Source organism: Lampetra fluviatilis, chromosome 16 (assembly GCF_964198595.1).
Source record: "Lampetra fluviatilis chromosome 16, kcLamFluv1.1, whole genome shotgun sequence".
Classification (NCBI taxonomy): domain Eukaryota; kingdom Metazoa; phylum Chordata; class Hyperoartia; order Petromyzontiformes; family Petromyzontidae; genus Lampetra; species Lampetra fluviatilis.
The window spans coordinates 14,808,760-14,829,612 of NC_136290.1; the positions used below are offsets into that span (position 1 = coordinate 14,808,760).

General features: G+C 51.4%; 1 protein-coding gene across 2 annotated transcripts; it reads right to left on the minus strand.

Annotated features, from left to right (window-relative positions):
* Window positions 1-2,452: 2,452 nt before the first annotated feature.
* Window positions 2,453-16,492, minus strand: CNOT4 (CCR4-NOT transcription complex subunit 4). Of its 2 annotated transcripts, XM_078863823.1 has the most exons (14): window positions 16,299-16,492; window positions 15,109-15,342; window positions 14,117-14,314; window positions 12,260-12,346; window positions 11,267-11,368; window positions 10,184-10,309; window positions 9,393-9,556; window positions 8,843-8,989; window positions 8,673-8,736; window positions 7,155-7,455; window positions 5,914-6,429; window positions 5,416-5,583; window positions 5,060-5,125; window positions 2,453-4,656 (listed from the first exon to the last, which is right to left on the minus strand). In XM_078863823.1, exons 2-14 carry the CDS (start codon window positions 15,280-15,282, stop codon window positions 4,304-4,306), a joined length of 2,466 nt encoding a protein of 821 aa, XP_078719949.1. In that variant the 5' UTR covers window positions 15,283-15,342; window positions 16,299-16,492; the 3' UTR covers window positions 2,453-4,303. The 2 variants fall into 2 exon arrangements, with proteins under 2 accessions (XP_078719949.1, XP_078719950.1); XM_078863824.1 differs by lacking the exon at window positions 5,416-5,583.
* Between the last annotated feature and the right edge of the window lie 4,361 nt (window positions 16,493-20,853).

The window sequence follows — 20,853 nt, forward strand, 5'->3', positions numbered from 1 at the left end:
CTGTTGCCCTCCCCCAACTTGAATAACGGAATTGTTGGATAGCGAGCCCTTCCCAGCAGTGTCCATTCATGCTAAGACCAGATCACCTTTGCGCTCGGCCTCAAAGCCTCTGATTGGACACCGGCAGTCCATGATGCTCAAGACTCGCTAATTTGTACGACCACGCGCGCACGCACGCAGGTACACGTCCGAGGGCATCTCCAGCCACAACTGCTCGTGCTGCCGCGAGGTTCACTTCGAGAAGCAGGCGGTGTCCCTGCGCTGCGCCGACGGCTTCAAGGAGTACGACTACCACCGCGCCCTCGAGTGCCACTGCGAGCCCAGCGCTTGCACGCCCGCGGCAAGCATGGCCGCGCTGGCGACGCACGGCCGCAGCGCCCGCCACTCCCCCGCCAGGGACCGCGGACGTCGCTAGCGCTCCCGACGACAACAACAAACGACGACGACGGCTGGGAAGCACGCGCACGTGTGCGTAAAGTGCGGCGGGTGTTGCGAGTGGTTTTGTGCGTGCGTGTGTGTGTGTCAGTGTCCTTGTAGAGCGTTGCCAGCTGCACTGCCTTCACGTCGAGCCACTGTGGGCAAAGCTGCCACAGTCGATCACATTTCTCTGGCTACGTCCCTTTGTTTGCCTTCCCCACCCTGGGAAAGCGGCGGGCTGCTGTGACGACACCAGGGCAGGCCGTGCACCCTGCAAGGCGACGAGTCCGGCCGCAAGGCCTCGGCACAAAGCAAACGTCACAGAGCATTGGAAGGGCACCGAGGCCGTGCCTTCACCACGTGGCACCTCTTCTCATTGGAGACATGGGGAAAAAGTTTAACATTTTTTTCACTTTGGAAACAAGAAAATGAGAACTCTTCGTGTGACAGTCGAGGTGTTCATTCAATTGAGATGTAGTGGCTGGGCGGCTGTGTCGCTCGTGAGCGATTGTGCTGAGTGTGAGACGACAGCAGAGTAGGTTCGAGTTGTTGATTCTGCTACTTTGCTTTGCATGGATTATGTTCCTGCTGTTGCTTGTGATTTCAGGAACCCCAAGTCACGTCACTTCATATATGACTTCGCGTGCTCCGTGTTTACCATTCGCACCTCCAACATGCACCTCGGAAGATTTCGGATTGAAATAGCACTCTCGGGTCATTGTACATCATGCCGTCAAAGCAGGATTCTTTTAAGTTTTAATAAAATTTGTATTGCATATGACATTGTCTGGCTGTTATCATTGTGTGCCATTTAGAGGGGGATGAATGGGCATGGCATGGGTTAGAGAAGATCAGACTTGTCGGGAGCTGGTCCCAACAGTATCAAGATTGACCTACGTGGAGGAGGCTCATCAAGAATGTTATTGGGCAGTGACAGGCTAGGTGCACTTTGAGGCTCCAGGGTGTTTGAAGGCAATCGCCCTCCAAAGCGGAGGGCAGAGGAGTGACGCTGATAATGAGCGGAGCGCTGGGCAGATGAAACACAGCAAGTTGGCACAGTGGGGCGCACAAGTGATGCATGCCAGTCATCTCAGTCAATCCATCTCCTGTCAGAGCCTCCGACACTTCGTGGCCTCAAGGTGCACCTAACATGGCACAAGCACCATATCACTGCCACTTGGTAGTGGATGACAGTTATTGTGTATGGCGAGAGGTGGCACAGTGATTAGCGTGCTGTGCAACAAACCCCACATGACCACAAAGTGGCGTGTACATGAACCAGTCCTGGGCCTCCTATTAGGTCGACTCCACTTTAAATCAGTACCTGGTTCTGTGTGTAAATAGCATTTGGGAGGCTAAGGCGGCCGTGTGGGACTTCAGGCGGCTCGTGCAATGTCTGGGTGCATTGGGAGTTGTGGGTTGGCCAGGACCTTGTATTCTGGAAGTTTATTGTCATCTCACGTCACGTCCGATCGAAGGACATGTGGAGAGAACCTGCATCTGCTGTCGTGACGTGAAGATGTACCGCCAGTTCGTTCTCACTGCAGTGTCGATTTGTCCATCAACAAGATTTGCGCGAACCAGGTGAGGAGCATTCTGTCAAGGCCCAGCGCTTGTATTGGACAGTCCCTGGGAGCGTCTCTACGATGTTTCACCTGGGACTGTCTTATTGCTGGTGGTTTCAACATGTTGGTGGTCGCAGAGCAGCTGATCTGTGACTTCAAAGACAATTTGGTATGAAGTTGCGTAGACGAGGAACAATGCAGAATCTCGTAGAGATTATGGCGTCAATTGCCGAGATGGAATGCAGAGCATCGTCTTGGCTCCATTGGAATGTGCCAATTCCTGACGTATCTTTCCAACATTCGGGCATCTCAGTCGAGCAACCGCTTTGCCACTAAAGGACGACGATTGGGTTGTAAGCACAACATAATCTAGAGAATGCGCTCGAAAAAAAGGTATTGATGTCGCTGCTGCAATTGGTTCTCATTTTCAGAACGTGCTGGATTCGAATAAAAAGAGATCGCACACCCTCTCAAGTCAATGCAGTGTTTTATTGCATGAACATAAATTATAAGAATGAGATGTAAGGGGGGGGGCGTCAAGTTGGCGTTGAGGAGGCAGACCAAGTGTACCGAGCAGCGCGTGGTAACAGACCGAGGGGGGTCCCTGGTCACACAGCACTCCCCCAGCCACTGCTCTAACGATTTTGTAGCAACGAGGCCAGCGTGGAGCTTGGCACGAGCGGCCAGCTGCGGGGGCACAAGCGAGGCTCTAGGAAGGCGAGGAGTAGCAAGGGGGTTCTAGGAGCAGAAGCAAAGAGACCACACGAGGACGCGGTGGGAAGTCTCATCCATGATCGTGCAAAGGGCGACTCCAGCAGCCAGAGCCCACCGACGTCCTCGGCGCCTTCGACGCAGCTCCGACCGCTCGCACGCGACTCCAGGGAGCGGGAGGGGGCGGGCAGCAAGGGAAGCTCGTGGACAAGGGAGCCAGAATGGTGAGGAGGGAAGTGTCTTAATGCAATGCCAAAGGCCACCTCGGAAACCTGTCTTCCAAAAACTCATTATGCACGAAATTATATCACAAAAATGGGCTGCGCACGATGCGAACCTGCACGTGTTCCCCCTTACCCAGCGTCACTCATTTATTCCCACTTTAAAAAGGAATCCTACTCTGGCATTCAGCTCAGGTTCCAACTGCTCCTCTTGCCACAAGCCTCCACACCTCACAGAAACAACCACCCTACGTTAACTAAATAAACTTCCACTTAAGAAACACCACCTCGACATACCCAAGAACACTTTTTTCCATAAAAGGCACCAGCTGTTTAAGCACAATCATGTGCACACCTCGCCAACGACTGCCCTTTTCCCTTGCCGCTTCCCAACGCTGCTCCCTCTCGCTCCTACCCGAGATACTAATCCAATGGTTGTCATAATTTTCAAATGCAAAAATGTAGGTGGCACAAATAAAATCTGGACATCTCATCGCTGCCACCTCGAGTCAGATACCAAGTTAAGAGCCCTTGACTAAAGTAACCTGGCAGTTCACAAGCATTGTTAAGCAAGCCTTACTCTGCCGATGCGACAGTGAATGTTGAAACCAGTCCAGAACCTGCATATATTAAATGCTGTTGATAAATATCACTCCTAGAACCCGTGTGCCTGATGGGATGTGTAAATCACTTTGGGAAGGCGAATCATCTTCTAATTCATTTTGGTACAAGTAGTCCACAGGCCAGAGCAGAAATTACTGCAGTTGCTCATCGTAAACGTGTCACCTGTGACAGCTGCCAGCAAAAGTTGTCCAAGCTCATCATAGACTTTTGCACCCTGGCATTGCTCTGCCGTTGGCACACAATACATCTACTACAGACAATGATTGTGCGTGGCCAGGTTCTCTGAGCACTCCCTGGGATTGCATTAAAACGGAGCCAAGCGGGACGGCGAGAAGCGGGGTGAGCGAGACTGGGGAAAGGAGGGAGGGAGGGAGGGAAGGTGGGCCCCGTGCTGAAACCACAAACCAGGTGAGTTGGTCGCACCCATCCAGTGCCGGTTGCAGGCACCGCGCAAGCCTCCTCGCCGCATGCGACGCCGCCGCCCCCACTTTTGGACTTTGATCTTAGGGGTTTTTCCTTTGGGAAATTCTTCATGTTAAGCATCTCCTGCTGCGTTTCCCCTCCCCCATTATACATCTTGTTGCAATGATCCGAGAGACAGGGGAGGGGCGGGGGGTGAATGAGAGACAGATATCGATCCAACAACTTCAAGGATGGAGACAAAGGGCTCGAGAGTGACAGAACGAGTGAAGAGGTTGGCGAGAATAGGGGAGGGGACGGGAGGCCAGAGACGCACACCGGGATGGGCGGTGGAGAGGGGCGGTGCTAATGCTGGTTGGTTGCCAGGCTCTGTAGGAAGTCTGCAGGAGGTTTGTTTGTGGGGCCGAGTGCCGGCTGGAAGCCGGGCGGTGGTGTGCGTCTGCTGAGAGGGCCCAGCCCTGCGAAGGGGGCCATGTTGGCATGGGGATGCACGGCCCCCCAGCCGGGCCGCAGCATTCCAGCGTGCGCCGCAGGGTTTGTGTGCGTCAGATAGTGGGGCGGAGGGGCGCCGGTGGTGCGCGGAGCCGGCGGTGGGGACAGGGGACAGTCCTGCTCGGTGAGCGCCTGCAGGGACTTGAGCCAGTGTGGGGGGCTCTCGTCCAGGCACTCCGGCACCAGCCCCCCACACGCAGGGATGCCTGCATGGCACACGCGCCCAACAAACTGCATTGCTACCATTGCCAACATGGCCATAACCACCATCACCACAATAACCAACATTACCATGACCATTACCATCACTAGTAAAGCCACCACCAACAACTACCACTCCCATAGCCACCACAACCACCGTTATCATAGCGACGACCACCATTATCACATGAAGGGGCAGAAATTATGTGGGCCATGTGAATTTAAGTCACAGGCCAGGCAGCCATAGGAGCTGCAGCCCTGCTGTGATGCATTCTCACTTGCTACAGTCCCACGTAGACTTCCCGACAAGAGGCCCTGAGAGATGCAGGCTCCATCACAACCCTCTTTCCCCCCCCCGCCACACCATAGTGCCGAGGGGAGGCTGTGGTCATCATGCCAGTGCGGTACCTGTGATGATGGCAGGGTCCATCCAGCCGTTGTCCCCTGGCCACATGGGCTCCACCTTGGCTGCACCTGCCCCAACACACCGTGGGAAGAGCCTTTCGGTCAGCCGAGCTCGCCCACACCGGCAGCGGTGCATTAAAGGAAAAGGCGGCCCAAACAAAACAACATCTCCTACCTAATACATGCTTGGGCTATCATAGCAAATACGCTGTTGAAAAGGACCATTGCCAAAAAGGTCACCTATTATGCTATCCTCTCAGGGGCAATGTTAGCGACGCATGCGTGGAGTTGTATTATTTGTGCTCATGCACCTCCACTATCAACGCAGAATCACAAAACACTTGTGAGCAGCGTCTCACCGGGTCCGCTCGCTGTGCCGGCAGTGTGGGGGCCGGGGGGCTGGGGTAGGTTGGAGCCATGGGGTAAACCGGGGGGCAGCCCCCCAAAACTGATGTTGACGTTGGGGAGCAGTGCACGGAGGCTGTCCTGCCACTCCTTGTGAGAGTCGCTCGAGGCACCGTCAGTGTCTGCACGCGCGCACGGACGGCGGTCAGTGCAGAGGCGGAGCTCACCGAGCGGGATCCGTGCAAACGCGGCCACACACACGACGCTCGCACACGGGCAGTTCGCCCCTTGCATTCGCCAAAGCTGCGAATCCAACTCAGGTTGTTGGCTCAGTAGCGCAGGGCACCAACCACTATGCTATCGCTCATTAACACACAACCGCCATTGGCCACGAAGTGGCGGAGACGTCACCACGGTGCTCGTGCAAGGCCACATTTCTAAATCTCCACACACCCCCAATGCCACAGCCATACCCCGCCTCAAAGTCGCTCCGACGTCGTTTCGGCCCCCACCTGTGCCAGGGCCGTGCCGTGCGGCGAGCGAGGGTTCCACGCCGTATGCGGGCACAGAGGCTGCGGACGAGGTCGGCGGTTGCGACGCGGTTGGCGACGGTGGCTGCCTTCCGGGCGCGCCGTGCGGGTGATGAGCTAACCGCGCCGGGTTCCATAGCGGGAAGCCGAGGGGCAGCGCTGCGCTGGGCCGCGCCGCGTAGCCCCGCGCCGGCACGAACGCCACGCCGTTAGCCGCCGGGAGGAGGCCGTTGGCATGACCGCCCAGCAGGCCGTTGGCGTGAGCGTAGGCGTGGCGGTTGTGGAGGTGGTGGTTGTGGAACCCCGGGGGCCCGTGCGCGGTTACACTCGACACCGTGAGCGGAGGGCAGGACAAAGAGAGCTCCTTCTCCATGAGGTCGGCGAGCGCCTTGCTGGTGACGTCAAACGGGTCGAAGCCCAGATCATCGTCCTGCGTCTTCGAGGAGCCAAACCCAAAAGCAGCTTGCCAGTCCGTCGCAGAGGACACAGGGATGGTTTCTACACAGGAACGGAATAGCCAAGCATCGCATGGTTAGCCTCACTGGGAGGGTGCACTGGCAAAGGCTGCTCGTGAGGAACTTTAAGGGCGGCACGATGAATAGGGGGCACGGATTGCACCACACTCAGGCACTATGTCTCAAATTCAGTCCCGACGTTTACGACCGGCAACCGAGAGGAGGTCCAGCAGAGATTTAGATAAAACTCCTGCCAATGATGATGCTCAAGGCCTGGACCCAAGCACAGGTCGCTGGGAACATAGGGCAGTGTGTGACCCACTGCACCACACACACACACTGGGTAATAAACTCCCCAAACATACGCAAATACATGCATGTAAACATCGACAACTGCCATTCTCCACTAAGTGAAGATCACATCATCATGGTGCTTGTTCTAGGCTCGGTGCATTTTGAGGCCATGTGCACATTGAGGCAACGTGATGCAATGAGTTCTCACTGGCAGATCATGGGACAAACCCAGGTACTGTATTATGGGTCAACTGAAATGACTGACAGTTGCACCACCTGCACTCACCACTCTATCAACCTGCTGTGTTTAGCTGCCCGGCACGTTGCTCATTGTTGCAAGCGTCGCTACTCCACCCACCATCGCTGGAGGGCGACTGCAGCCCAGTAGCATCTTATTACAAATCTACATACAACCAACAGCCATTCCTCAAAATCCGCTTGGCTCCCCGACATCGCCACATCGCCGCTTCTCACCGGATGTGAAAGGCGCCTCCGGCATTGGCTCGGACAGGCTGGGCGCTCCGAGCCAGTCTGGCGTGTGCGGCACCAGGTCTGGCAAGGGTAGCCCCATGCCCACGAGCCGGTGCCGGAATGGGTTGGAGCTGGATGAGAAGAGGGACTGCGAGCTCTCGGGGCCACCCAGCCCCAGGCCGATGCCAGCGCTTACCCCGCCCGGCACGGGGTCAAATGCAGGCCGAGGGCTCGGGAGGCCGGGAGGTGGTGATGGGGTCAGGCTGATTCCCCCGTCCAGGTCAGCACTGTTCCCACTGCCGCTCTGTGACACCACAAAGACAAAGATTTCCTATATGGTCCTCCTTTAAACACGCTGTTGGGGCAAGTGCTATTAGAGAGCACCTATTAAGAGCAGCACAAGGGAGTGGTGTTGTCATGCCTGGCCGCCTTTACCCCCCCAATTTACATATTGCACAAGGTACTCGTTAAAAGCAGCGTAAACCTTGGGTAGGCCTAGGACTGGCTCAGATATTCTTCACCAATGTTGGCTGTGAGCGGGATTCCAAGTCAAGTGACCAGGTTAATAGTGCAGTGCACTAAACACTACACTACCGCTGATCACTGGGACACCACACATACAGACGGGTGACGAACGGACTCTTAAGAACCTGCCCGCAGACGGGTTGGCTCGGGGGTTACAGCGCTAAACCAGCACCACTGAGATCCTGAAACCCAATCAGAGTCAGCCGGCTCTATGATTGAACCGGGTTCTCAAGTGTGGCAAGTTCATGGTCTCATGTCATCAACGGTTTTATTTAACTTCACGTGTGTCTGTCGTGGTCAAATCTTGTAATCAAAAGTTAGTCTACTTCCTGTTGTCCAATCAATTCCAAACTTTGCACACGTACTCAGATCCGGTGACAATGCATGGCTGTTTGAAAATCGGCATCAATTCATCAATTAATTGCCTCCTTTCAACCAATTACAATGTTTTTATGGACGGCTGATTAATTATATATTTGTGTGGAGGTCAAAAATGCCACCGTCCCTAAACTGTGGAATCGGCTCGCACACAAAGCAGGCGCCGCGTGTCTCAGGCGCCATTGACGGACTTCTCGACTGTGAGTTAAACAAAGTTGTTAACAAAACCGTTTTTTCTTGTTTTAAGGAGTTTATTACCAGATAAGGCCCACTCAGCTATATAGCTCTTTTTCAAAAGTGACCTGGCCACAAATGATAGGTCAAACGAAGTGGCTTATTACATAGAAAGTTTAATCTAAAAATAACATTACGTTTGGCAAGATTTCAGCTCAGAATTAAAACATTTGAAGCTCATGCAACAAACCTCAATTAAATATAGTGGGTGGGAAAGTGCTGCCCTCTCCTGTGCGACCTGCAAACGACTCAATTGGGATTACAAAACATCAAACACTACTGCATAAACGGAAGAGGACCTTCCTCAGCGAGGCTTTCTCGGGTAAATAATCATAATAATATAGGAACACAATTGTGAACAAGCCAAGCAAAGGCATCTCTCACCTGTGTGGGGCTGCTACTGGACTGGTGATTACTCTGTGCATCTGTAGTGTGATTGTCTGGAGGTCTGAAACAAAACACAACAGACTTAGGCAGGAGATCAGGGTTGGCCAACACACGCAACATGGCCATGTGTGTCTCCGTATACACGTCTACGTGTGCGCAAAACCCACCTGTGTTCTGTAGTTGTGTGCATCTCGGGGCTGAGGTCTGGACTGGGTGTTGAGCTCGGGCTGCCTTCACCCCCTATTCCATTCTCCGACGCCAAACTTCCCGGGTTTGCTAACGACGGCCAGTTCTCCTTGTTGCTGCTGCCCGGCCTTCGTGCACACACACACACACACGAGGGGAGACCGCATTGAAAAGAAGACGCGTTATTAACACTGGCACAAGGTGTTAAGACACACGAGGCTTTCAAGTGTGGTATTGACATGTGCAATGCGTGGTGTACTACCACCATGGTGTGTTACGGTGGCACAGCGTGGTGTGGTACAGCCATGTGGTTGTAGTGTGGTGTGGTAAAGCCATGGTTCATGGTGTGGCAGGACATATTGTAGCACTGTTGTAATGTACGGTGTGCCACTGGTACGGTGTGGTAGAGCGAGGGGCAGTATGCTTATTGTGGTGCATGCCACCGGTTGGAGTGCTCATTGTGAACATGTGGTACTGCCTAACAAGGGGAGCGGTGTGAAACAGGCCAGTGTGGCACACGCCAGTGGTCACCTGAAGGTGCCCGTTTGTCGGCCCCGCCCATTCTTGTCACAACTGGGAGGGGGGGCGGCGTTGGGAGGCAGAAGGCTCGAGTTGGTGGTGGCCGGGGGTGCAGCTGGACCGGATTTTGCGAGGTCTGACAAGAGCTTCTGTTCATAGTCCTGGTGTTTGCCAGCCTGAAAGCACCCACAGCGGAGAGCCAGAACTTGACGTTGTTCACCACTTTAAGTAAAGATAAACCTCTGTAACCAATCATGTACTGCACAAGACCAAGGTCAATATAAATCAGAGGTGGCGATAAAAGGATACATCACATATACATTATTATACTTGTTACTCATGAAAGCCTCACAGAGTCTCAAGACTTTTTTTCACAAAGGTCGTGCTAAGTTGCAATGTCATTTGTGGTATACTCTTTCAAATTTAGAAAACTTGGATCATGATACGAGACACAATGGGCTATTCTTCTCCGAATTAAGTCATCGAGATATTTAACATCCACTGTGAAGCAGGTGGCGTGGAGTACTTGATGGTCAACATACACCGCAGTATAAACCAGGGCAGCCGCTGTGATGATGCAGTGGGTGATGATGACCGTGATGGCAACACCTGCAGTAACCGTGGGAGATCTGCCCAATTTGAACATCGAACCTCTGCAACGAGTGGCACTACCGCTGGGCCACATCCTTTTAAGAAGATTGTAAAAAAAACAGCCAGGTCCATGGGCAGATTCTGCTCAGGTTCAAGTTTACGGAGAGACCGCCCCCCCCTTCCACAATGCCTGTGGTTGGGTCCCAAGGCACCTGCATGTCCTCCTTGGTGAAGCTGGCAGCCTCGTCACCCAGTTCGTGTAGGTACATGCAGTCCGGCTTGGGGCACTGAGCGCTCTTCAGGAAGTAGCTGCAGTACTTGGTGGTTCCCAGCGATGCCTGCATGATTGTGTGCGCATGTGAGCATATGTGTGTGCACGTGTATTCGCATGTACATTTAACAAAAATCAAATTTTGACTGGTGGAATTATGAAAATTATTTTATGAACCCCAAAATTCACGTTCTTCGCGAATGATTGTCGTAGCACGGCGTTTTGGGGAGTGGCTCTTCTTCAGAACAGCTTGAGTGTCTCTCCGAAACACAAGCCGATTACAAATATTTATATATTTAAGGAAGAGTTCATGATGACGGAGAAGTTTGTTTTTTGTGAGCGTTTATACATGCTTGTACTTAAACTTCGACAAGCGCACGTGGCTCTTATATTTCACACATGGTAGAACAACAACCGTGGCATACCTTTTCAGGTAATAAGCGAACACCACGTCACACTGCACAAGCTGCAGGTTAGGACTACACAAGACTACACCTAAATGGTGCATGTGTAAGTGACTGAGTGTATATGATGTGCCAATGTAAACAAGTAAAGGCGTATTCAGGTTGTGCTACCCGACATGACATGTTCATGAACGAAACAGTTTGAACTACAAAGTGCGCAAATAAAGCATGGAGATATCCTTGCTTGGAATAACACAGAGACATAAAGAGGAACACATGGATTAGAGAACATACATCAGTTAATCACATCGTACAAACTATTTAGAAAAGTGGGCTTGGGCAGGCAACGTTATGGCTTGAAGGGATAGACAATGGTCCAGATTAATGACAGCGTCGCAGCCAAGGAATGGGGAGGCACCCCAGAGGTTGCCCACCTCGGAAATGGAGCAATTCAACCAGTATGCGTGCAGGTGCTTGGTGGATCGTTGCAACGCAGGATCATGAGAGATGGTGGCAGCTTTGGGAAGAGGCCTTCATCCAGCAGTGGATTGACCGTGGCCGATGTGTATTGTGGTGGTAAGAGATGGGGTATTGATCTGCAGGGGGGCCCAGGTGTTCACCTTGAGCGTGCGCCCATCGGCCTGCACGTTGTTGACGGCCTGGATGGCACGCAGGGCGTCCTCCCATCGAACGTACGTGATGTACGCACTCGCGCTCGGGCCCTGCAAGCACAAAAACACTCGGTGAGTACCCATGCGAGCACCAACACTTTTTCAGTATATTTCGCCAATGTTATCCCGATTGTGCTATCAGTGTTATATCATGAGATCAAGTATCCACTCTGAACTCTGAGCTGTGCAACCCTTTGTTATAGAATGGCCCCCAGAAACAGATACCAGAGCAACCTCTGAAATCCCTTCGAATGGCCTGTTCAACACAAATGGGGGTAGCACTTTTCCACTTGCTGCCAATGAGAGTAATGTTCGTCACCTGAAAATCAAACCAATATTTTCATTCACAGAAGTGGAATTTGGCCAAAGCAGAAGTAAATTTGATGTTAGGGTTTTTTGTGGAACAGTCATTTGTGACTTAGCCGATACCATAATCACCCTACACTTGAGAATCCAATTGAATCCCAGAGAGCTGAAAAATGCGACTCGAAACCAAGATTTGATCAGGGCTGGCTCAGCGCTCTGACAGCTGAGCCACTAGGCCACTCACACCGAGGCAGCAGCCTACCACTGTTGCTCTGCAAGTGACTAACCATGTGAATGCATCCAGCACAATCACACACATGGCAACACTCAAACGCTCATATACTCTATCATGCTTAGACGTGGCTGCTGTGACCAGAACAAGAAAGTTGGAACTGGCGGCGCCAACAATGTTAGGCACTAGACATTGAGTATTTAGAGAAACACTGGGTGTGATCAGCAGAAACACAATCCTGTTCACTCCTCCCATGAGCCAGGATTAAAGCCACCGCTTACATATAATCAGAGGCGCATTCTTCCCACCACTGCCACATCCAGAATCCAACAAACACTCCCTGCTGTGTCATCAGCAGTGCACCATAGCTCCACCTTCTTGGGACACCCACAAAAGGCTGATACCTGGGAGCCGGCGTATGACGTGCTGTTGTTGACGACCACCTTGTGGATTTTTCCAAACTTCCCAAAGTATTCGGGCCGCTTCAACACCTGAGCATGACACGACACAACGCCGCCATGCACAATGACATCCAGCAATCAGAGACGACAACCCAACGTAACAACAGTGAAGCATGCCCAACAACCCAGCAATGGTCCACCACTGCAACATCTGCTCATGTCACCGCATCCACTTCTGCTGGCAAAATGGGAGCTGTCACTGCCCAGACTATGGAATGAATAATGTCTCAAAGAAATCATAAAATGGGTTTCTTAAAAACATAGCCAAAACTTAAAATAAAACCAATCAGACATGGGGCCACTAAATAATAAAAGCACATGTTGAAATCCATATCCTGGAAAATGTGTCCAAAACTTACAGTTAACGCTCAATTGGTCCATAGTTGGTATAATCTAGGTTGCATAGCTGGGTTGTAGCTTGCAGAAAAATAAACATGTTTACATGTGTGCACTGCTTTAACTATCAGCTAAATTACATGGCGATACTGCTACTGTTGGCAGTATTGCACAAGCACAAATTACAATAACTACATTAATAGCACTGCCTTCAAAGAAAACAAGATGGGCAACGGCCCTTCTTGATCGCAAAGAGAGGCCATTGGGAGTGCTTAAGAGCTGGAGAGTGCACTGTACTCAATAGGGCATGAGAAATATGTTTTAAATGTCTGATTAAATCTTTAATTGGCATATGTACGAAATGGTTTAATTATTTGCTAACTTTTTATAAATATCAAGTAGCAGACAAACCCCTCAATCAAAAAAGTATTGCTCCATACTCATTTGTATCTAAATTAATTAATGTTGCTGGCACAATGCATTATGGGTAACCATGTTAGTGTGGTCTCTTAGTAGCCACCGAAAAAATTATCAACACCGTTATCCACATCACGACTCATTCTTGGGCTCAATTATTCGATATATTAATATGTAACAGCTCACATGTTGTATAGTGCAGTCTCCATCTCTCTGGCTCCTCTATGTATGTGCAGTGAAGAGCCATTGCCCGAAACATCAGCTATTTCCTTTGAAGGCCAGTGTTGTTGATGACGGAGTTTGTAATATTAGCCGTTACTCTCCAATCTAGGGCCAGTCACTTACTGCTCACATGACCGCAACCACGCAAGTCAACAAAGCACTTTAAGAAGCAATAAAACCGAATGACTAAGTCTATATCTCCTCCACCAGTCTACATGGGTAGACAATAAATGTGTTCTCTATAACCTCATTCAAATATGTTGTGCAATATCCTTGGATTTTTATTATCTGCGGTTACCCCTCCTATCCGTTTCCCTAGTAGTTAATAAAGAGTTGACTCCTGTGAAATGAAACAGCACTTAATCTTCATATTGTAACTTGGTGACAAGTGTTACTTTTTATACAAGAACTGGTTGCCTGGTGAGTGGCAACACCAGGGTATTTTCTGGTGTGCATATGCACGCCCATGTTTGCATGGGCGTGCATGTATGGGCACATTTGTGTACATGTGTGTGCAAGCCAGTGTGGATGTGCACACATAGTGGTCGAGCGGTAGTGCAGTGGTTATTTAAACTGCGCAACAAACCCGCCACCACGAGTTGAATTCCCACTAACGGCCAACATCATCGATTCATATCTGAACCTTTCCTGGGCTTCCCCTAGGTGCGGTGTGTACACATTGGCAGGGAGAAAACAGAATGTGGCCAGTCAGTTCTGTCCTGGCCTTCAAATGTCCTCACTAACAGCACCTGGCCCAACACTGTGTGTAGCTATACAGGGGGAATTTGTCTGTGTGCCTGTGTGGCACGTGCATGTGTGTGTGACCTCATGGTCAGCCAGCCTCTGCGACAGTCCGACAACAAAGACGAGGTTCCTCTGCACCACACGCACGCTGCCCAGGTGTTTACGGTTCTCGGACAGCTTGTGTTTGCGCTCATTTTGCTTCTGCTTCTTCTCGCTCTTTATTCTCTGCAGCTCCTCCGTCGACAGCGGTTTGTACACAGCCGGATTCTCTGAATAGGGCTGCGGACATACACGAGTGCACATTAACGTACACACACACACACACACATGTACATATAGAGGCCTTCAGTCAAACTACTGCAGGGTTTTGGGGATTATTTGACCGTGCCGATTAGTGTGGATTGGTTATGGAGGGGAGCAAAGGTTTGGGAGCATAAAAGCACAGCACAGCAATGGAGTTTGGTGCACTACCCTCTATTTCCCACGACATAGCACAGCCCCACAGATGCCTCTAAGACCTGCTTGTGCATGATGGCAGCCCATCAAAGCACTTTCCAGGATTGATCCAGCTTAGCTTCAGAGATCAAAAGAGATCCGGAACATTCTGGGTGATTTGTTCATGGGTATAAACGCATAAACACGTACATATTAAAATATGTGCCTGTCTATCTATGTGAGTGTGCCTATGATGGCTTTGAGGTGCAGTGTGTTTTTTCATGGTGGAGGGTGGGTGCAGATTTTGGATGAAGTCTCGAGGTTGCTGATAGATTCTGCGCTGTTGGGTGAAGTGTATGCAGTAGATGGAGGTACATGTGTGGAGTGAGATTCAGTCTTTCAGGTGAGGCTGGGAAGAGGGTGGAGGTGTAGGTATGTAGTTAAGATACAGATATAGGCTGGGGTTTTACTCAAACCTCAGTGTGTGGGCTGTAGAGTTTGGTTAGAGGCTGGTGTGTGAGTAGATACTGTTTAGTGTAGAGTGTGGGTAGATGCTTAATTGTGGGTTGTGAGACTACAGCGTGGATGTCTTAGAAGCGTGCCTGTGATGTGTGTGTATAGAAAGGGGGGTTCCGTGCCTTGCGACAGGCTGGGCATAGGCCGTTCTCGTCAGTGCGGATGCGGTGCCAGCAGAAGCGGCAGATCTGGTATCCGCATGTGCAGGGGAAGAAGTGCACATCGTCAATTTCGAGCGGCTCCATGCACAGGGGGCACTCGCTGGGCTCCTCGCCGCTCACGGGACTCGCAGACATTCTGATTTTCAGGCTTCTCCAACAGAGACGGCGGTGGTGGTGATGGCTGCTTGTGCGAAGCTAAACGGATGAGAGTCACAACAGGAACCCATTGAGAGGGTGAGAAAGGTCACTTGCGGTTTCTACACGAGAAGTGGAGATGAACCACTCCTTCCGACAGACGTGAGCGGTCTGAACAAAAGACAACACCTGACGCAATCGGTTGGTCGTCGTTACAAAGAGCTCGTGCCAACGCACAGCTCCGTACCATATTGAGTACAGTACTGCCCACAATCGAGGTTCACAGCAAGAAGCTGATCAGTGCAATGCCCGGGACTGCAATTTGATTTACGAAAGTAGATTTGGAGGCGACTCGCACATATGTTGAGACAGGGCCGGAGCGAAGTCGAGACAATGCAAGCTAGACATATCGGGTTTCATGGGCAGAGGAATCATTCGAACAACGCGGTTATACACAATAAAATATCAACAACAGCACAACCCACGATGAAGGACGGCACGACAGGCGCAACCCCGCGCACGAACCCGGGTGACCGGGCCGTGCCACCCGCATGCCACAGCCGGCAGAGAGAGAGGACAGCGAGGTGATCGAGAGGCAATAGGGGTCCGGAAGTGAGACGAGGGAAAATGAGACCAAGGAGAAGACTCGTTGCCTCGGGAGCAGCAGCGGGTTGTTCCGGGCGGGAAGGCCCCGCGTCTGGATTCCGCAGTAATGGCATCACGACCCGACACCCCCCCCCACACCCCCACCGTGTTTACAATGCCGCCCGGCCGTTGCGATGTCTCGGGCGTGCGTTCATCGCCACACGTCCACATGCGTTCACGGCGGCGGCGGTAGCGCGACACCCGCAGATAAACACGGCGACGGGGGCAGAGGGGACGGAGGAATCTCGTCCTCGCATTCCCCTGCCGCGGCTACGGAGCGCGGCCCCCGCGGGAGGCCTACGCGCAGGCTTCCTGCGGAGAATCAGGGCAATGGCTAGGCCTTGGCTGCGAGGCCAGAGCTGAAAACTCACCAACAAATCGCGTCCGCTTCTTGCTATTGACGCTCGAAGTGACGGCGGGAAAATGTCGTCGGTGCCGTGAGGTGTCGCTCGCTGTCACTGAGAGCCAACACTGGGCCACGCGAGGGCGATGCTGAACTTTGCGCGCTCCGCTCGGGACCTCTCACTGCTCGGTCGCCATGTCTTATGGGCGCGTCACGTGCGGCACTTCCGGGGGCCACGCGGTGACGTCACGCACACCCCGCCCCCCTCGGACACGTGCGCACAGCTGATGGAAAGGTCACCGCAATGAGATGATGATGGAAAGGTCACCGCAATGAGATGATGATGGTAATCATCGTCATCGTGATTGTTGTTATAACGCTTACTTATCCAGCAAAGCGTTGCTGAGTCTCAAGACGAGGGCCCTGCCAAGTGTCAACAGTTGGGGGTGATGTTGCTATGTGCAATTAGTAAGATGGTGGTTAGGTCACCGTGTGATCACATTAAGTACATTGCGGGTAATTGTTCAGTCCTGGGATATTTTGGCTGTCATATATCGGAGAATCCGGAGGATATGTATGCAGAACGGGGGGAGAACATACAAACTCCACACAAAAAGGCTCCCGAGTCCGGAAACGAACCCAGCTGCTCTTTCTGTGATGTACTTGCGCTACCCTGCTGGCCCTGGTGGTGATGGTGAGGTTACGGCGAGATGATGGTGACGATGAAAATGCCCTGCGATGCAGACTTTTTATGGCCGCAGAAATAGTGCTGGATGATGAAGGCCTCTCCACATCGCCTCCATCCCTCAGGGCATTGTAATGCCCTTACTCCACCTCCCTCCTGCACACGACTAAATCGTTTTGTTTAATCTAAACTGGAAACTCGATTCTTTAGAACTGCTCTTCGCGTTTGGTTTGTTGTTCTTCCTCCGCACCTCAGATTAGCATGGTTGGCTATGTACGGTGCGAAATAAGTGCAACATACATGCATGACACATTATCGCTACATACCTTCCTTGGCCTTGTCTCTTGGGCATGTTCACTCCTTTGTCTGCTATTGTCACCAATGTCGTCCATCAGCTATCATCTAGCAATGTCCTACCCAAGCCCGCGTACTACATTTTCCTCGGTCAATATGATGCGCAGGAAAATGTGTTTCCTGATCGCACCAATTGAAATCATTCCTCAGTCGACATTTGAATTCGGAATTGTCCAACAATTACTCCAAGCTGCTCTAAGTCACATATATTTCACCATTATATTCTGTTCTGCCTTCAATCATTTCCCATAAATAGACAGTATATACTTTGTTGTCCCTCCCAGACATGATTTTGTTCAGTGAACGTAATGGTATCTTTACCCAAACTTTACAATAATTTACGGCAGTTTGTTTACATTGGTAATTATAGTGGACTAGCCCTTTGCCCATCCAAGGACGGGTGTATTGCAGTAAATCTGAAACTTAAAAGCGAAAAGCAGACCACGACGTGATATTCATTGCATAAATGCGTGTGCAATTTGTAAGGGCGCGGTGACACAGACTTATTTCATTTTAAGGTTATAATCCCTTGTTCATCACGACGTCCTTTTTACTTTGATGTCTCAACAGCGTTACGGAGATCGCGTGATGACGTGAGGGTTCTGCCCTTGTAGTGAGGGTTGTAAGTTGACGCCGAGGAGGGGGAGGAGGCGCCTCGGTCCCCCATGTGGAGTGACGTCAGCCGCTAATTATTATGAATGGGGGGGGGGTCCATTTGGAGGACGTCACCTTATGATTATCAATGGGGGGGGGGGGGGGCTTTTCGATGTGGAGTGACGTTGCCTGCTCATGATTATTAATGAGGGGTGGGGTGTGTCCATTTGGATGACGTCACATGCTCATGAATATGAATGCGTAGGTATTACAGTATAACCCTGATGTGAATAACGTTGGTGAAATTGTTTCCAATTGTTCAACTCCTTAACTGCGTTGTGTTAATTTCAACAATCTCAGTGCTTGCTGTTACATCCTTATACATGGCTGTGATCATTTGTATTTATTTAACTGTGTGCGATACAGGCCCATTGAGACAAAAGAAACATTGTCGAATTGGCAAGGGCAACCTGGGTTACACCAAATACCCTCGGACAAAAAGCAGCCATGTGCAATTGTATTTGATATGTTTGCCTTTGTTCATCAGAAAAAAAAACACTAAGTTCTGACCATGTGCGGCAGTAGTCTAGTGAAATCACTGCGCCATTCCATGTCTATATATCAATGCTGTGATGTTACGAAGACATACAATATCTCGCAGCGATGTTAAAGTATTCCTGTTATAAATAAAGCTTCAGTCCCGTGTTGGACACAGACTGTATTAATCACGTCTTCAGTGAGACAAACTGGCCTGCCTGATGAGGCTAGCTCTGCTCTGCAGCAGGGCCCAAATGAGCATTGACTTCAGAGTGCTGGTGAATGCACGTGTTCTCTCAGCGACATGTGCAGCCGGAGGCTGAGCACACACCCACACGCAGCGCACACACGGAGTGTCCTGGCGGGAGATTGCCTGGCACATCGGGTTTTAATCCGAAGGGTCCCTAGAGGGAAAGTCCCACAGTTTCCCGGTGCCAGCCGCAATGATTCATGCACGACATCGGGAGGGGCTGGGGTGAAATATTAAGCGAGCAGAGCAGACAATGAGGTTGTGGGATCGCGGCGCCACGACCCCGTCGACCAAGCACACACGAGCAGAGTGTGCATTCGCCAGCCGGACGCCCGTCCAGATTAAACAGATTGAGTCAGACATTAATGAGTACAGCTGCGTTAGACAATAGCTCGAGAAGTAACCGGCACAACGCTCCATGTACGGCAAGAAAAACGAAGCACAGGTAGGCACACAATTGTAATTGGCCACGCGGGATCACGTAATCCTGGATTTTGTTTGAAGTCAAGGGCATAAAAATGGGAGCCAATAACCGTTCATACTTTTTTTTCTATCTACGTTACTTTACCGAAAGACCCAGAGTATGAATTCCTGCAGTCACGAAAGCTTCAAGTCAAGATAAAAACCATTCAGGTAGATCTCATCTTCAACAGCTTGGCCGCCAAGACCCCCCCTGCCGTCCTGCCTCCTGGAGCCGCTCGCAGCGTCCGTGTGATCCCAGCAAGTGCTGCTACGAGGCAGTGATAGTCGAGGTTTTTCGTCATCCTCCCTCCGACACTCACAGCGTCCGTGCGGCGCCATGAGTACAGCTGTGAGGTACGTGATAGGCGTGTTTGGGGACTTGGATAGCAGTCGGCTAGGCTCTGCTCGCAGAATATTCCCTTCGGGCAGTGCAGGGTTTGCGCCGTGAATAAACGTTAGCACAGAGCATCAGTGCGGTGTCTGTGATTTGTGTGGAGCGGCTGTGTGGGCGGACGCGCGGCGAGAGGGCAGAGCCGCAGCACGAGCGCTCGTTGATATAATCGCCTGCAGGGGCGCGCGCGTTCGCGCCGCCGCGCTAGCATTAGTGGTGTGTACGCGGGCGTGTGGAATAACCCCGGGCGGCGGTGAGCCAACAATTTAGCTATGTCCCTCAGAGAGAGCGAGAGGGCGTTAGTGCGGGGGGCCCGATGACCCGGTCGGCGGGGGCCTGGCAGGAGCCTGGCGGGGGCCTGGCGGGGGCCTGGCGGGGGCCTGGCGGGGGCCGATCGACACGGTGGAGTGGAGGGGGCGGACGTCGCGCCACACCTGCCCAACGAGGGCGGTGGGGTGAAGGCCGGCCTCCACAGAACACAGAATGATAGTCAAAAACCTATATTATGAACAGAATGATCGTGCGTGCCCCGCTAAAGGTGACGGTATGCAGCTCCATGGCGAGCGAGTGTGCAAGGCGATGGAACCACACCTGGGCTCAACGTTTCATTCCATGCGCCAGTGTCCATGCCAACCATGCTCCTCTACCGATGCCATGGTTACCAAACCGTTATTCTACAAGCTGTCGATGTCTATTGGTGTCCACTGCATGGCACTGCTGTACACATCACAATTTGGGTTTAATAAGCAGAACTGCATTGAGCACGCTGTAGCGACATGCGTTGTTATGGATAGTTAAAAACATTTTGCGGGGGGGGGGAACTTCGGCACTATTAACGTGGAAATAAAAGCACATATGTCCAGGTCACAATTTATTACTTCTAGAAAGCACTTTTTTGTGCAATTAACCCTTTCCATATGATTAGTTTATCATAAGTACAGAAGTGTTATAGCTGTTTTATTGTCACCTTTGGGCAGTGCCAAACTGTCCCTCAGTAATCAGGGAGGGATTGTCCACAAATTCCCCCAATGTATAAGGCAGCAGTAGGCAATGATGGCTATTGTGTACTGATTCCTGTCAAGAATGAAACCGCTATGCAGCTGTAGATAAAGCCAATGTAACAAGTTTTAAAAAGTCACGTGGTGTAAACACAAACAATGGTTTTCCCTACAAACTTGCACCTGTGAAACATGGTCAATAGAAATAAACATCTGAATTACAGTGCAAGAAAAAAAACATGACACCCAGATTCGAAGTGGACTACTTTGTTGTTGGACAAACATTTCTTTCCAAAAGCAAATTCAGAAGCA

Coding starts and splice junctions, on each gene's coding strand:
- CNOT4 (XM_078863823.1), bottom strand. CDS start 15,282: ATGTCTGCGAGTCCCGTGAGCGGCGAGGAGCCCAGCGAGTGCCCCCTG. Junction 10,310..11,266: donor CCGATGGGCGCACGCTCAAG/GTGAACACCTGG, acceptor ACAATCATGCAG/GCATCGCTGGGAACCACCAA. Junction 7,456..8,672: donor CCAGTAGCAGCCCCACACAG/GTGAGAGATGCC, acceptor GTGGTGTCACAG/AGCGGCAGTGGGAACAGTGC.